General features: G+C 38.5%; 1 protein-coding gene across 34 annotated transcripts in view; it reads right to left on the reverse strand.

Annotated features, from left to right (window-relative positions):
- picalma (phosphatidylinositol binding clathrin assembly protein a) overlaps window positions 1-13,190 on the reverse strand; it is a 136,743-nt gene extending 123,553 nt beyond the window's left edge. For 13 of the 34 annotated variants that reach the window (XM_059964551.1, XM_059964558.1, XM_059964554.1 and 10 more), the window contains exon 1: window positions 12,844-13,189. In XM_059964551.1, coding sequence (XP_059820534.1) covers window positions 12,844-12,973 — 130 coding nt within the window. In that variant the 5' untranslated portion in view covers window positions 12,974-13,189. Of the gene's footprint in view, window positions 1-12,843 lie in introns of all 34 variants that reach the window. The other 21 variants (XR_009511194.1, XR_009511193.1, XM_059964548.1 and 18 more) reach the window with 6 other exon arrangements.
- Window positions 13,191-16,798: the final 3,608 nt, after the last annotated feature.

A 16,798-nucleotide genomic window follows, 5' to 3' on the forward strand; every position in this document is an offset into this window, starting at 1 on the left:
TCTGTAGACAAAGCGCAAAATAGCGTTTATTGCAAGGAGAAATTAACAATAAATTAGGAAGGCAATTTTCAGTACATAGGACAATGATGAAATAACGTCTGGCAAAACACTACCAGACAGTACAATCGAAAACACTTCACACGTTCTACCAGACTAGTACCTGGAAGGAACACATTTTATGAAAACGTTAGATAACCTAGGCTGTATCCACTGGATTCGGAAGAGTTAGGAAGGTCTTAATTGATACATACCAACAGCCAGGGTTCTTTACAAGATGAATTATAAACAGAACTGTACAGCATGAGAAAAAGCTCCTCCGCCCACTATGTTGTTTTGAACTAATCAAGATAATGACATCTAATTAAACTAATCCCGCCTGCTCTACACGGTCCAAACCCTTCCGTTCTCTCCATGTGCATGCATCAAAGAGCCTATTAAATGTTATTTTATATCTGCTTCCACCATCACTCATGGCAGCACATTCCAGGTGCCACCATTCGGTGTTAAAAAAAATTGCTTTGCATATCTTCATTGAATGACTCCATTCCCCTAAAATGTCTAATCTCTGGGAAAAAGATTACACCTGTCTCTTCTTTCAATGCTTCACATAATTTTATGAAATTTATGTCAAATAACCAGTTGGCCTCTGCCATTGCAGAGAAAACAACCCAACTTTATTCACCCTCTCCTTTTAGCAAATGCTCTCTAATCCAGGCAGCAATCTGGTATACATATTCCGCACTCTCTCCAAAGCATCCACATCCCTTCTTATTGGCCAGAAGTAAATGCAATACTTCAAATATGGCCGATCTAGAATTTTATAAAACTGCAATGTAATTTCCTGGCTCATGAACAAAATGCATCAAATAATAAAGGGAAGCATGCCATATAATAATATTTAAAGAGCACTTTTCATAAGCTATGTAGTTCAAAGTGCTTCACAGCAGGATAAACTGAAAAAGTATAAATAAAAGACCAAAAGACGTTAGTTAAAAGCAAAGTTAAATAAATCGTTTTTGAGCTCATGTTCGAAAGTGTCAACTGAGTCTGTGTCCCATATAGGTATGCATTTCCCAAGTTTCAGAGCAAAGTTCAGAAAAAATGCTGACCTGCTATGATCTTATTGAATGGTAGGGCGGGCTCGATGGGCCGGATGGCCTACTGCTGCTCCTATTTCTTATGTTCTTATGCCAATGATCTTTTAAGAGATTGTTTAAATTTGAGAGACCAGGAGGAGTAGCAGCAGCTTAGGAGAGTCAATGGCACCTAATGGTGACTCTTTTACTGGCATCTTCGGAAATAGCTTTATTTCGATCTTTAATATCTCTATTTTTCCCTTTCAGGGTTCTTTTGAAGACCCTAACCTGGATTTAGAAGCTGACTTTGGTTCTTTGCGGGAATAGGACCCATACTCGGGGTTTCACAACTGGCCATTATTCGGTATGCCAGGCCAAGGAGATTAACTTGCCTCCAGAGTTCCAGGATCTCGTGGCTCTGGAGATAGGAGGACCGAAGGTCAGTGCCTCTGCAGGAATCTGGTGTTGTGGGAGACAGAAGATCAAAAGCAGTGAGCTGCCTGCTAGTTGTGGGCCCAGAAACTAGAGTTCATTGGGCACAGAGCTCGGAAAAAAGCAACGCAATGGACTTTTAACATCATGAATCAGCGTGCTGTTTCTTATGTCTCCCCTCTTGCTATGAAATGGAGACATCTTTCTCCCTTATTAGGGAGACAGAGAGCCTGTGGTTTGTTGAATATCAGGTGAACAAGTACTGTTCTTTGCTGTTGCTTTGCTGCACACTTGAGTGCTCGGTGGTATGTGATGATACTTTTTTTTTGCTGGTGGGGAGGGAGGGATCTTTGCTTTGCTGATGCTTACACGTAGGAGAGGGGAACTGGGGGGGGCTTTAGGATTCTAACATTTAACTGTCATTCCTTCTTTGAGAGCACTCCTCTGTTTTGTAGATGGTTGCAAAGAAAAAGTATTTCAGGATGTATATTGTATACATTTCTCTGACATTAAATGCACCTTTAGAAATCTTTGAAGACTACCTGAGTGTTCAAGCAGGATTGTAAAATGAACATGATTCTGCGTTGTACTCCACTTCCAGACTACTAAGAGCTTAAAAACAAGCCAGACAACTTTAAAATCAATTCTAAAAGATAAAGGAAGCCAAAGCAGAGTTATTTGATAGGAGTGATGTGCTTTAGTTAAAAGTCTATCAGTGGCATTCTGAATGAGTTGAAGTTGGTCAATAGGTCACTTTGGAAGGCCAGTAAAAAGAGCATTATAGTAATCTAGTCTATTCAATATGAAGATGTTGACTAGGTTTTCAGCATTATTTGACAGAAACAGACACATCTTTGCAATATTTGTGTGTCGAAAAGCTGCTTTGATCATTTTCTGTATGTGGCAATTAAAATTCAAATCTGAATCAAGGATAACATCCAGGCTTGATACTTTTGATTTTACAACAGGAGCCAAGTTCCCAAGTTTATAAAGAAGTTTATTTTCTTGACTTGGGGACCAACCAGAAGTATTAGTTTTATTTTTATTTAGTTTTAGGAAATTATTGCTCATCTATTTGTTTATTGCAGCCATACTAGAAGTCAAAGATGGGGTGTTTTCATCAGCAGGCTCAACCGAGATGAAACAATTGTGTATCATATACATTAGCAAGGAAATCAAGTTTATGTCTCCCTAGGGGAGCATGCATAAAGAGTAGGGATCCAAGACAGCTTCCCTAAGCAACATCAAATGGTACATCATATCTCTTAGAAAATTGGTCTCCAAAACAGACAAAAGATTTTCTTTCCAAGATATATGAAAGAAACCAATTAAAGACACTACCAGAGAAGCCAACCCAGGTCCCAAGGCAATCTAGGAGAGTGTTGTGGTCAATTGTGTCAAAGGCAGCACTTAGATCATGGAGAATTAGAAATGAATCCTGTTGGCATCAGTGTTGAGCCCAAAGTCGCTGACAATTTTAGTAAAGGTAGTCTCCGTGCTGTGGTTTGCTCTAAAACCTCACTGAAGCCTTTCTTGAATATTGGGGAGTTGGTTGAAAATGATGTTCTCAAGAGTTCTGCCTAGGAAGGGAAGATTTGATATAGGCCTATAGTTAGTACCCCAATATCAAAGTTTGGCTTTTTAAATAGGGATGTGACAACTGTAATCTTGAAGGCATCTGGAAAAACTCAATTTTCAAAGTATATGTTAACAACTTTTTCTAACAGAATTGAAAAGACTATTAAAGAGTTCTTCAAGTATGGTAGGGACTGGGTCAAGACCAGTAAACGGTTTACTTTCTGTTACCATCTAAGACTTCTGAATCAGAAATATGAATAAATTTTGATGTTTGCTGTCTTTTTCGGAGATTGCTAAAGAGGTTACCAGTAACTAGCTATACTATTCCCAATTGAAGTAATTTTGTTCATTAAAAAAACTGAATTCCTCACATTTTGTGGCAGGTGCTTGGCTGAGGACATTCATTATAGGTTAGGGCAGGGTTCAACAAATGGTTTATTGTTGAGAGCAATATTCTTCAATTGCCACTATTCTCTGTAATAACTGGGGGGGGGGGTGAGAAATCAGCTCTTCTTGCAGAAGTTTTAGCAGCATTAAAGGAGACTTATGGCAGACTTCTAGTCCTGTCTTCCTCTATTTTCTCTCAACACTCTGCAAGATCACTCGATCACACAGATGGAATTGTTTAACTATGTGATTTCTTTTTAACCTTGAGTGTTTAATAAATGTCTAGTTATTGTTGAAAAAATTCAACCAATTCCATTCACTGAGCAGTTTAAGTCACATTGATTTGATAAACTAGCCAACTCAGAATTTAAGCTGCATTGCGGTATCAAAAAAAAATTTTTTTTAGCTGTAATTCATTTTGTGGTTACAGGCAGGAAGGCATCAAGAAGTACACAAAAATTATGAGGGGTAGTGGTATCAGACAGAGGTATTAATAATAAATAACATAATTTCTCAAACTTCCACTCCCCCTTCACCATTTCCAATCCCTTTGTCCCTCTCTCATGTTATCTCCTTGCCCATCCACTCGCTTCCCTCTAGTGCTCCCTCCCCCTTTCTTTCTTTCTTCCATGGCCTTCTGTCTCTTTCACCAATCAACTTCCTAGCTCTTTGCTTCAACCCTCCCCACTCCAAGTTTCACGTTTCACTTAGCATTTCTCTCTCCCATTCCCCCCCCCCCACCTTTCAAATCTACTCCTCAGCTTTTTTTCTCCAGTCCTGCCAAAGGGTGTCCATCCGAAACGTCGACTGTACTCTTTTCCATAGGTGCTGCCTGGCCTGCTGAGTTCCTCCAGCATTTAGTGTATGTTGCTTGGATTTCCAGCAACTGCAGATTTTCTCTTGGTTATACTAATAATATTTAATGTTTTTGTCATTACTAAGTCAAGTGTAGTTCCAAGTCAATGGGTGGGCTCAGGACATGCTGAACAAGATCTAGGCTGTCTGGCAAGTGCATGAATTCAGCTACATTACAGTTCACATACGAGAGGTCATTAATAAGAATAATGAAATCAGCAAAGATGACAATCCTGTCATAGTTCAATATAATAGAAGATAGAATGAAAAGTAGAAACTTGGGTAGAAAGCTAAAAAGCAGGATCTACAAGGTAGTAACCTTGCAATGGCCAGTGATGATCAAGAACAGGACGATTTTACAGATGAATGTATGGCTGAGGAATTAGTACAGGGGGCAGGATTTCAGATTACCGGATGACTGCAATCTCTTTTGGGAAAGGTATGACCTATACAAAAAGGACAGGTTATAGCTGAACCTGAGGGGGATCAATGTCCTTGCTATCAGGCTTGCTAGAGCTGTTGAAGGGGAGGGGTTAAAACTAATTTGGCTGGGGATGGGAACGGGAGTGATAGTGTTGAGGATGGGGCAATTGGTATACAAATAAATGCAGTGTGTAGTGAGATTGTGAAGGAAGACAGGCAGATGACATCAAAATTGCAGTCTGTGTGATTTAAAATGGGGGTAGCCAGCTTAAGCACAACTGATTTTTGAGCATGCGTTATTCATTAATTTGAAGCAAAACATAACTAGATGAACTTAAATGGATAATTCCCATATTTCAAGTTTTTTTATGGCATTTATCTGGCCCACCGTCCACTCAATAATATGCAATCCGGCCCACAGAGGCAAAAAAGTTGCCGACCCTTGATTTAAAGTGTTACATGGGGGAGAAAATCAAAGGGTGATGAATACAGGACTGAAGGTATTATGTTTGTACGCACACGGTATACAGAACAAGGTAGATGATCTTGTAGCACAGTTGGAGATTGACAAGTATGATGTTGTGGGCATTCACTAAGTCATGGCTGAAAGATCATAGTTGGGAGCTTAACATCCAAGGATACACCTTGTATCAAAAGGACATACAAGTGGACAGAGGGGATGGGGTGGCTCTGTCGGTTTAAAAAAAAAGGAAATAAAATCCTTAGAAAAAGGTGACATAGGTTTGGAAGATGTATAACTCTTGTGAGTAGAATTAAACTGCAATGGTAAAAGACGCTGATGGGAGTTATACACAGGCCCCTGAACGGTCAGAATATGGGATACAAATTATTACAGGAGATAGAAAAGGCATGTCACAAGGGCAATGCTACAGTAGTGATGAGCAATTTCAAAATGCAGGTAGATTGGGAAATTAGGTTGGTGCTGAAGAGGGAATGACTACGAGATAACTTTTTAAGAGCAGCTTGTGGGTTGAGCCCACTATTTTATGCATTTATGTAAAAATGGACTCTCATCCTAATGGTACATAAGAATGCAGATTTGAAGTTTTAATTGGGCAGCTTTGATTGTATTAAGTGTTGGAACAGACTTGCGGTGCTAAATTCATTATTAATTGAATGGAACTCTTCAGTCTCAAATTTCTGAAGAGATAAATTTACACTTTTGTCCACTGTAAAATGAAAACTTATTACGTTCTCTCAGAAAACATAAAAGCTAAGAAAACAGCACACATGCCTCTTACAGCTAAATACACACATTAAAAGTATTAAAGTATAAAATGATTGTACAGGAAAGCCAATTCATTTACATTACACACAATATCCTATAAATTAAGTCATCGACTGTGGAGAATTTAACCTGGTCAAAAGTCGCTGCAAGACCATGCTGAAAATAAGTTTAGTGGGAAAAAATGTTTCAACACTGAAAATATCTACTTCAGTCCTTGAAGCTCAGTACAGTTAGCCTGCATAGAGCATGTTCTAATTACGAAGACCAGTACCTATCATCAGTTCCTGTACCATCATTGTAAACAGAATGTGCTTTTCAGAGGTTGGATAGATCACAACTCTGAGCAAAGTCCAAAAGATAAATGACAAAACAAATTCCACATTTAGATCTTGCATTTTTGCACTAATAACCTACAAAATGGAAAAAGTATAAATACTGATAATACACAGCAGGTTTATCAGGATCTGAAGAGAAAGGACAAGCATCACTTTCTACTGGGAATGTACACAATATTTTTGTTTAAAATAAAAACTGCTTTGTTTTCAGAATACATAAAGTGGTGTTTGTGTATGTGGGTCTTTCTGATTATTGGCCTTCCAATGGCAGTTATGGTTAGTCCAAGTCCAGTTCAACTGGGACCAAACAGTACTCCAGGTTCAGACACCACATTGATAATAGACCGGGTTCCCTCAATTTTCTGGTTGTCATAATTTTCTGATTTAAGGTTGATTAAAATAGTTTTGCTTTCTGATTTTTATACCAAGATGACAAGCGGGACTTTGAGCCAATTGCTTGGCTAGAATATGAACAGGTTGGTCTCGAGATCACTCTCTACTATTTGGGCAAGAAGATTTAGTTAGATAAATTTTTAATTTACATATCAATTTAAGTAATTTACAGAACAATAGTAAATCTTATGCACAAAATCAAATTGCTTTTAAATAAATTTTCTAATTTGCAGTAATCATCCTACAAATTCAAGAATTTCAAACATTTTAAAACATGCAAAATAAACAATTTCCAGATTAAGATATCCAAACTCCTAGAAGTCATGTACAATGATTGACAACTATGTTTTAATCTGCCTTCCATAATTACTAGTGCAGTAACCTAAAGATTCCAAGCCTTGCTAGAAGGTAAAGGTAACAATTTAATAGCAACATCACATTCCATATTTGCGATAGATAAATCAATTCTATTGTGACAGAATGAGATTCACACAATGAAATTTTCAATTAAGGAACAGATAAAATCCAGCAAAAGTGGAAAAATCAATATTCCTTGCAAAAAAAAAGAATGAGCTTGAACAGGATTTTTAATGTTGGTTAAATGATCCAATGCCTTCAAGGGAGAGTTGTTAAGGAAAAAAAAATCACCAAAGCAAAGGAGATGTGAAGGTTACTTAAAAACCAGGTCAATGCTGATCATTTCAGGTACAAAAGGTCGAAGTATAACTGAGAAAAAGAGGTAAACGTCAAGCAAGTGATTTGGATTAGTTTACAGAATGCAGATGGCAAAAGAAAGTAGTTAATTTCATAGTTTGTAGGGCCTGGTGCCAGACTTCTGTATACCAAAGATATTGGAGCAGTATTTTCTAAAAAAAAGTTAGATGCCACCAAGAGTAAAAGCCATGTAGTTTACATTGCAGAACTCAGATGACGATGACAAAAAGTCCAAGTACTATTTTAGCAGCAGTTGGCATGTGATGCAAGATATGTTGGCAACACTGTACTAACATTAGTGATCATTCTACGTGCAAGACAATGAAATTTACAGTTCTTTTAAGGAAGATGAGACTGCACACTCAGGTTTAGCCTGAAAGAGTGGTAAGCGTGCAAGGGAATAGGCAACTCCCAGATCTCATGTCACAAACATCAGACATCATAATGAGGAACATTCAGTCAACACCAGTTAATGAAATGTGTCTCCTGTGCTCCATATGGTGAAATGGATAAACACCAGATCAAAAACAGAGTTTAAGTCCTACAAGTAGCTTATTTACCAAAGAACAATTTCCATTTATAAACATAAGAGAGCATTCCTGGAGCTCGCTAACTAGCTGCTATTAAAGAACTTCAGATAGGAAGGGTGGGGACAGCTTAAAAGCAAACAAGCAACTAGATACAGATTGCTCTTCCCTCCACTTAAAACAAAACAGGCAGCTTGCTTTCTGTTTTAAGGATATGGTCATAAGGAAGGCATTTCCTGTAAATTCTAGAGATCAACTCACCCTGGCTGAGGATTTCAAAGTATAATTAGTAAATACTGAAGGACTGAGAGAAAAAGGATTTTTTTCTGACCCAGCTGTGATTATCTATGACTTGCACGAAGATCTTGCTTATTAATGATATTGCCAATCAGAGACTTCAATCAAGAGTCATGCTTCTTCACACTATTACAATATACAAGCCAGGAAACAGTTAATCAAAGCAAAATCTGACCATAGGAATAAAAAATACACATGCCAACAGTAAAACAAGTAAAACCAAATCCTAAAATACATATTGAATCCTTGATTCAGTTGAACACAAAAGCAAGTCAGAGAAGAATAGACAAAAGAACACATGGACACCAATAGTCAAATAAAAAGCAGAAGCCTTTTTGAATCTCAATTCCAATTCATGTTCTAAGATAAATCATTCACCCACTCTCTTTCAGAATTATTAACACTTACTTAGGTTGTTACTCCTTTCTGCGCCCTGTGGCACAATGGGGGCACCTTGCTATTTCTTTAGTATTTTGTCTGGTGTGTGTTTTTTTTTTACAAGGCCAAGTTGCTTGCTCAATACTCAACCCAGCACAGATGGAAAGCATGCAAAGAGCCAGCCGGTTATGAACCCAGGACCACTCGCCTTTAAATCTGTTGTTGATGCCACAATACCATTGGCTAGTTTAAGGATTTACCCGTATCCCATGAAATTTGTGGTTTTGCAGGAGCAACACGAAGTTATATTAAGCATGTTTATAAATAGCAAAAACTTTAACAATCATACCTAGAAACCATCCTGCAGTTTCCGAGACATACTTCTCGTATAATGTTGTTTCTGTATCAAGGTGGGAAATTTAGAACAACCTGCCAAATTCCCATCTTGAAAGTTTTAATGACATCAGAAGTATTGTCATTTCGGTTAACCTGATTGCTCATCTCTGGTAGCACTAAATACACAGACAAGAAATCAAAAGGGAGACCAATGCTTAATCTTGCTAAACTGGTACCTGCATGTTAAATAGTAACTGAAATGGTTAAAAAAAAATACTGTAAAGGCAAATTGCAGCTTGCTATCTCATCACATGCAAATTATGAGAGACATCTCAACACAAGACCAGTTAAGGAGCTCTTGCAAAGGGGCATCAAATTGCTGAAAGTGACACTTCTCCAAATATAACATTGTATCTAAAAGACAAAAGTGTACTGGATGAAGAAGAGGATTTAGTGCTTTCCCAGCATATATGATAAATAAACTCTTATAAGGCTTTCAGCCAGGTACAGGTATCAACTTTAACCAACATTTCGATGACGAACTCTTGCCATCTTCATCCCTGATATGTGTACCCAACTGTAAGCCCAGTAAGAATTTATTTGCATTGGATGAAGTCTGATCAATGTTCTGCACAAAATTTAACCTTGGATATCAGCACTCATGTTCAGAGCAAAGGCAGCTACCAGAAGTTACATTGCAATGATTTTAATTTCTTATATACAGTATACAAATTAATTCCTATTGATTCTGATGCTCTATTAATGCAGTAGTTTCCAATATGACTTTTACTGCAAATCACATTGTCATTTATATACTCAATTGGGTGAATACATAACGTTTGAAAGAACTGGCAAAAAACTAGTAAAAATTGGTGAGAAAAATTGAAGCACTTAAACAGAGGAGTGGCAGAATAGGAATGAAGACAACTACTGGAACCATTACGGTGACTGCAGTAGTCCACTGTGAAGGAAGAGAACATGTGGATGAAAGGAATGGGATAAAGTGGAAAACATCCTCAGTTTTTTTCCAATGAGGACGCTTTCCAATTTGGAAGAATGCATTTGCAAAAGTTAAATAATATTTTAGCTTTATACACAATGATACTTGTAAAAACAAAAATACTGATTTTGAGGTAGGAATTAGAAGACTTGCCATTGGTTCTCTGTACTTCCCTCTGCAATTAGATGTTATACATCCTAACCGGAAGACTGCAATCTGCATGTATTGGTAATAATACCTCCTTCTCATTGACAATCAACACGAGCGCACCTCAGGAATGCGTGCTTAGCCCACTGCTCTACCCATGACTGTGTCTCTAGGTATAAGTCAAATGCCATCTATAAACTTGCTGATGATACAACCATTGTTGGCAGAATCACAGAGAAAATAGGGTGTACAGGAACGAGATTTACCAGCTAGTTGAGTGGTTTTGCAGCAACAACCATGCACTCATCATCAACAATAGGCTGATTGTGGACTTCAAGAAGGATAAGACATGAGAACATGAACCAATCCTCAGAGAGATCAGAAGTGGAATGAGTCAGCAGCAAGTTCAAGTTCCTGGGTGTTCAAAATCTTTGAAGATCTGACCTCATCCCAACATATTGATGCAGCAATAAAGGAGGAAAAATCAGTGGCTATATTTCAGAGATTTAGTCTGTCACCTAAAACACTCAAACTTCTACAGATCTACCATGGAGGGCATTCTGAAAGGTTGCATTACTGTCTGGTAAGGGGTGAGGGGAGCCACTGCACAGAATTGAAAGAAACTTCAGCAAGTTGTAAAATTAATCAACTCTATCTTGGGTACTAGCCTCCATATTATCCAAGACATCCTTAGGGAGCAGTGCTTCAGAAAGGCAGCATTCATTATTAAGGACCCCTGTCACCCAAGACATGCCCTTTTCTCATTATTACCATTAGGAAGGATGTACAGAAGCCTGAAGGCACACACTCAGAGATCCAGGAAGAGCTTCTTCCCCTCTGTCATCCAATTCCTAAATAGACATTGAACCCATGAACACTACCTCACTTTTTTTTAAAAAATACACTTATTTGTTTTTGCACTATTTTCCAATTTAACTGTTTAATTTATACGTATAGAGTAATTTATTTACTTATTTTTTTAATATTATCATGTATTGCATTGTACTGTTGCCACTAAGTTAACAAATTTCATGACATCTGCCGGTAATATTAAGCTCAATTCTGAAAGAACTTCACAATTCACGTCTTCAACATCTCCAGAAGTGTCAAAATCTTATGCTAACATATCAGATTTGCACAAAGCAAATTCAATCAATGATCAGTAAAACAATTTTGTTGTTGTTGGCTGAAGAAATACTCCACAGTCCATCCAGAATTATTAAAGTTTTTGACTGTAAGGATTGAGGACATTGGTTTTATATGTAATTTGAAAAAGAAATTGATAATTGCAGTGAGACAGTCTTCTCTTAGTTCTGCAACAGCGTCACCCTGAAATGTGCACTTGAGGAATGGAGAAAGAATTTAGATCTCAATCTCTAAAGTCACAAGTACACCACTAGAAGATCCAAGATATGATTTATATCTCAAACCTATTTAAAAATGTCAAGTTTCACACCATTTTTTCTATTTTCTCTTCTATACACACTACTTCACTTTTTTTTTGCTCTTTGTGCACTCCTGATTTAATTTGTAGTTTAGGTATTGGAATGTACTGCTGCCAACAAATGTCATGATGTATGCCAGTGACATTGAACCTGACTCTAATTCTGATTCTACAATGGTCAAAGAATCGTTGCTTGATTTAATACAATTTAAATTCACTTTTACAAAACTAGTTATTATTTCATATTGTGCTTTCATATGAAAGCATGAGCCCATTCAACCAGCTCTCAGGAGTACCATGGTTTAAAAGATCTCTATTGACACATTAATATTTATAAAATAGTAACATTCAGTTTCCCCATGGTAAAAAGTACCACATAACCACGTTTATTTGGTTGTGGCACAGTGGTGTATTTTCCCATAAAAAAGAAAATAAGCAATTTTTTACTGTACTGTGTAAATAATCAAAGCTCATTAAACATTTAATAATTACAACTTTGTGAATTAGAATATATTACTCCCTTAATCATAAATACTACATCCAGCGCTGCGCGTGAACCCATCACAAATTCCAGAACCGTGAATTGGTACAGGGTCCAGAAGACTGAACACTGACTCAGAACACGGGAGTCAGATTTTCTAAATCGGAAGGAATTAATCTGAGAAACTTTTGTTCTCCGTTCCACTCATTAAACGATAACAAATTACATATAATTAAAAATATTTAAGCAGTTATCGGTTTAGTCCTCGAGATCCCACGCCTTTAATCAAAAATAATTCATTGTCTCTGACAATAGAAAAAAATCAGTGTCATGCAAGAGTATAGAATATTGCTGATTCACTATAACGTGTCTTTGAGGTGAGTTACAAGTTCCATTCTCAATGGTAGCTTTCAGAAATGTAACCACAACTACCACATCACATGAAACCACAGAAATGTATTGAGTCTTAAACATCTCCCCCACCCCTGAAATACACACCAACTCCCCACACAAGTTCGCAGCGAATCTTACTGCACTACACACACAAAAACGAGTTACTATACAACAAAGACAAAAGACTATCAAACTCTACATCAAAATGCCGTGCATCCACGGAACAAAATCAAGGCCAAGGGCGTTATCAGGGGCCTGTTGCCGCAAAAAAACACGGAAACATTCCCCCGACAACGCACAGGCCCCGGCAGGCGGCTGGTGTTAACATCAAACCGAATTTTTTAAAAAGCAGCCGCGGCTTCATGCTGCATAGTGCCAAAGTGAAAGGAAGCGCTTACAGTCCAGATGTTTCTTCTTAGGGCCCATGATCTCGTGTGTTGTGGCTTTGCAGACGGTTTTGGAAACAGCAGAGCCGGTGACACTGTGCTGAGCGGCGGCGATACGGTCCGTGATACTCTGGCCCGACATCTTATCGTCAGCAGTACCCCAACAGCAGATTCCCTGTCCCTTTTTTCCTTTCTTTCTGTCTTTCCCCTCCCTCTCTCTCACACACACACACTCTCTCTCTCTCCCTCTCAGCCTCTCACACAAACACACTCACAGAGGAAGGGCTTTAAATCCCTCTCACTGATCAATCCGGCCAGGCAGATGAAGAAAAACAAACACCACCCTCCCTAACCCTCCCCCCCCCACCCACCCCCCGACCAACAAAAAGTAAACTGAAAACCCCGGAAGGAGGAACGAGAAGAGACGCCTGCCTCAGGCTTTTCTAAAACAACATGCAAGGCAGCGTTTGGGCAGCTGTCGCTACCCAGGGTTCAAATCCTCTTCCTTTCTTTCCCTCCGCTGAAAGGGAACAGGAGTTGCAGGAAAATGGCGGGTTTGAACCAGGCTCCTGCCCACTGGATTGTTATCATGTGATCATCCACCAACCCTCGTACCAGCTGGAGCCCATCAGCCAGCCCAGACTTCCCCTCTGCAATCGAGACTGGCTGCTGCTTCTACTTTCCCGAACAGGTTCTTTTATTTTACCTGCTGATACAACTGCGTGTTTGCAATATCTACATATAATACACCGAGTCAGGAAGCTTTGTTGAACAAGTGCAACTGCCGGCGTGTTGAGACGAGACTAAAAGATATTTTATATCAAGATTGGTCATTGCGGACAAAGTTTGTCATTCACCCTGCAGATTAATTCCTTACCTATGGAGATTTTGTTGGAGGTAAGATTAAATATTGAGAATGTTGATGCAGGGATACAGCCTTACTTGATCTCAGACAACACTGGCACTGGGTCTTTTGTAGATGGGTTGGTTAGGACCATCATGTCACACATGTTGGATGGTAATTACTTTGAAGACAACCAAATTGAAGAAGGATTCTCCATAATCTGTCTTGGTTGAATGAGTTAAAGGTGCTTGTGAATTCACTAAAGACCTGTATTCGCTTGGTTTTATTGTGCTGTGAAGATCAGCTCAGTTCAGCCTCTTGATCAATGGAAGAACCTTCAACCCCAGCCCTTTACCTTTCCCCCTCACCTGGCTTCTCCCATCACCTTCTAGCTTGACCTCCTTCCCCTCTCCCCACTTTTTTATTCTGGCATCTTCCCCTTTCCTTTCCAGTCCTGATGAAGGGTCTCGGCTCGAGAATTCAACTGTTTATTTATTTCTGTAGATGCTGCTAGATGTCCTGAGTTCCTCCCAACATTTAGTGTGTGTTTCAATGGAAGAACCTCGTTGGCTCATAATAGAAAGCAGATGAGGAGGATTCATGCTACAACTGTTCCTGTAACAGACAAGAAGAAAACTCCCTCTACAATCATCATCACAGTCAGATGCCGTCTTTCTTCAAAATGAGCATGATTAAAGCATCTAAGTTCCCCTGCAAGATATTCTCTTTCCAAATGATGGAATTGAAATCATGAATTCAGATCAGAAGTATTTCTCTGCTCCAGAAGTAAGATCACCCCAACTTCAAATTACAGCACATGGATTAGCATGTACATGCTTACATTAGGAGACCAAGCTCCACATCACAACTAATTCCACCATTGAATCTTATGAAAATGCTAGTTCTAACAGTAAAGATCCGAAAAGGACACATTGTCTATCATTTTGTCTCTACCACACTGTGTCTCCTACCAATTAACATCAAAAGCAGGAGCTAGTTATTTTTCTGAAGCAAGAACTCAACCTGAAACCTCTATAGACGCTGCCTGACCCACTAAGTTCCTCTAGCAGTTTCTTTTTACTCCAAATTGCAGTATCTGCAGTCTCTCTGGTCAAGATTTATCAGATTCAAAATTGGAATCAAGATAATATTTAATATTACTAGCATATGTGTTGTTTTATGGTAGCAGTACATTGAAATACATAACAAAAAAGATAAATTACAATAAGAATATACCCATTATCAAAAAAATAAGCAATGCAAAAAGAGAACTAAAATACTGAGTTCATGTTCATAAGTTTTTCGTCCATTCAGAAATCTGACAGCAGTGGGGGAGAAAGCTGTTCATGAAATGCTGGGCATGTGCCTTCAAGCTCCTGTACCACCTCCTTGATGGTAGCAATGAGAAAAAGGCATATCCTGGGCGATGGGAGCCCTTAATAATAGATGCCACCTTTTTGAGGTGTCGCCTTTTGATGGTGTCCTAAATGCTGGGGAGGCATGATTGAGCTGGTTGAGTTTACAATTTCTAAAGCTTTTTCCAATCATGCGCCGCAGCCTTTCCATACCAGACAGTAAAGCAGCCAGATAGAATGCTCTCCATGGTACATCTGTAGAAATTTGCAAGTCTTTGATGACATACCAAGTCTCCTCAAACCTCTAATGAAATATAGGCACTGTCATGCCTTCGTTGTAATTGCATTAATATGTTATCCGCAGGATAGATCTTCAGAGATGTTGATACCCAGGAACATTGAACTGCTTACCCTTTCCACTGCTGATCCCTTGATGAAAACTGCTGTGTGTTCCCTCAACTTCCCCATTATTTCTTAACGCTAAAGGGATCAAATTATGGGGAGAATAAGAAAATAAATCAGATGAACAGCCATAACAATATTGAATGATAGGACGAGCCCACAGGTACAGATTGCCTGCTCCTGCTTCTGCTTCTATTTTCTATGGCTTTGTTTCTAGCTGTAGCCACAGTAACACTCATAAAACATATACATCTACCTTCTTTTTAAATATATTTAACAACATCATCCCAGTGTCATCACACTCCTGCCTTGATTTTATAATTAAGAAATATTCAAATTTATCCATTAAATCCTATCCTTTCATATCTCATAACCTCTACAAGCTGAACAATCCTCCAAAATAACAGTGTTCATCCAATTACGCCTCCTCTGCATTCAGAATTTTAATAGCTCTGTCATTCACCTGTTTAGGCTCTAAGTTCTATAATTACATCCTAAACTTCTTAGTGTCTAACTATATTATTTGATGACATTCCATCTGAGTACATGAGCAAAGTGTGGCAAGATTTATCGTCCACCCCTCCCACTATTTTTGCAACATATTAGTTTTATAGGATTCAGGTTACTTTGACAAGCAAACCCTGTCTACACCCCTTCCAGTAAAATAGAACAATATCTTCGTTGACACTTTAAAATTCTCCTCCAAGTATTAGATAATTTTAATGCAGAATGTATGTTGGCATTCCTTCAAATTCATTTGATCAATAGCTTGGCTGTCCCTGCTAAACAGCAATGGGAGTGACATCACTACAAAGGTCTAAGTGGTTCCATCACGACATCTTCTCTGAGCAAATTGAAATCGGCAATAAGTTATGTCCTGACATATTTACTGTAATCTGAGGATAAGAAGAAATTTAATTTTGTTCAATGATTAATTTTAAGGATTTTTACATCCTTTATTTGAAATTTCAAATGCTTCTTCTAATTAAGTTCCAAGATATTTAGGTAAAAATATAACAAGAAATTCTGCAGATGCTGGAAATCTTGAGCAACACACACAGAATGCTGGAGGAATTCATCAAGTCAGGCAGCATCTATGGAGGGGAATAAACAGTCAATATTTCAGGCCAAGATCCTTCATCAGGAGTGCCAGGCACCACTATTGTATCCAATGCTTCTGGTACAGCCTTCTCTATATTGTTGAGAACCGATGCAGTTTTGCAGACCTCTACATCAAGAACCTTTATGTTGTCTGCTGCAAAAAGCAGACTTCCCAGTGGCTACCCATTTCAATTTGCCTTCCCATTCCCATTCTGACATGTCTGACCATGGTCTCCTCTATTGCCATGATGAGGCCATATTCAAG

The sequence above is a fragment of the Hypanus sabinus genome, chromosome 3 (genome assembly GCF_030144855.1).
Source record: "Hypanus sabinus isolate sHypSab1 chromosome 3, sHypSab1.hap1, whole genome shotgun sequence".
NCBI classification, from domain to species: domain Eukaryota; kingdom Metazoa; phylum Chordata; class Chondrichthyes; order Myliobatiformes; family Dasyatidae; genus Hypanus; species Hypanus sabinus.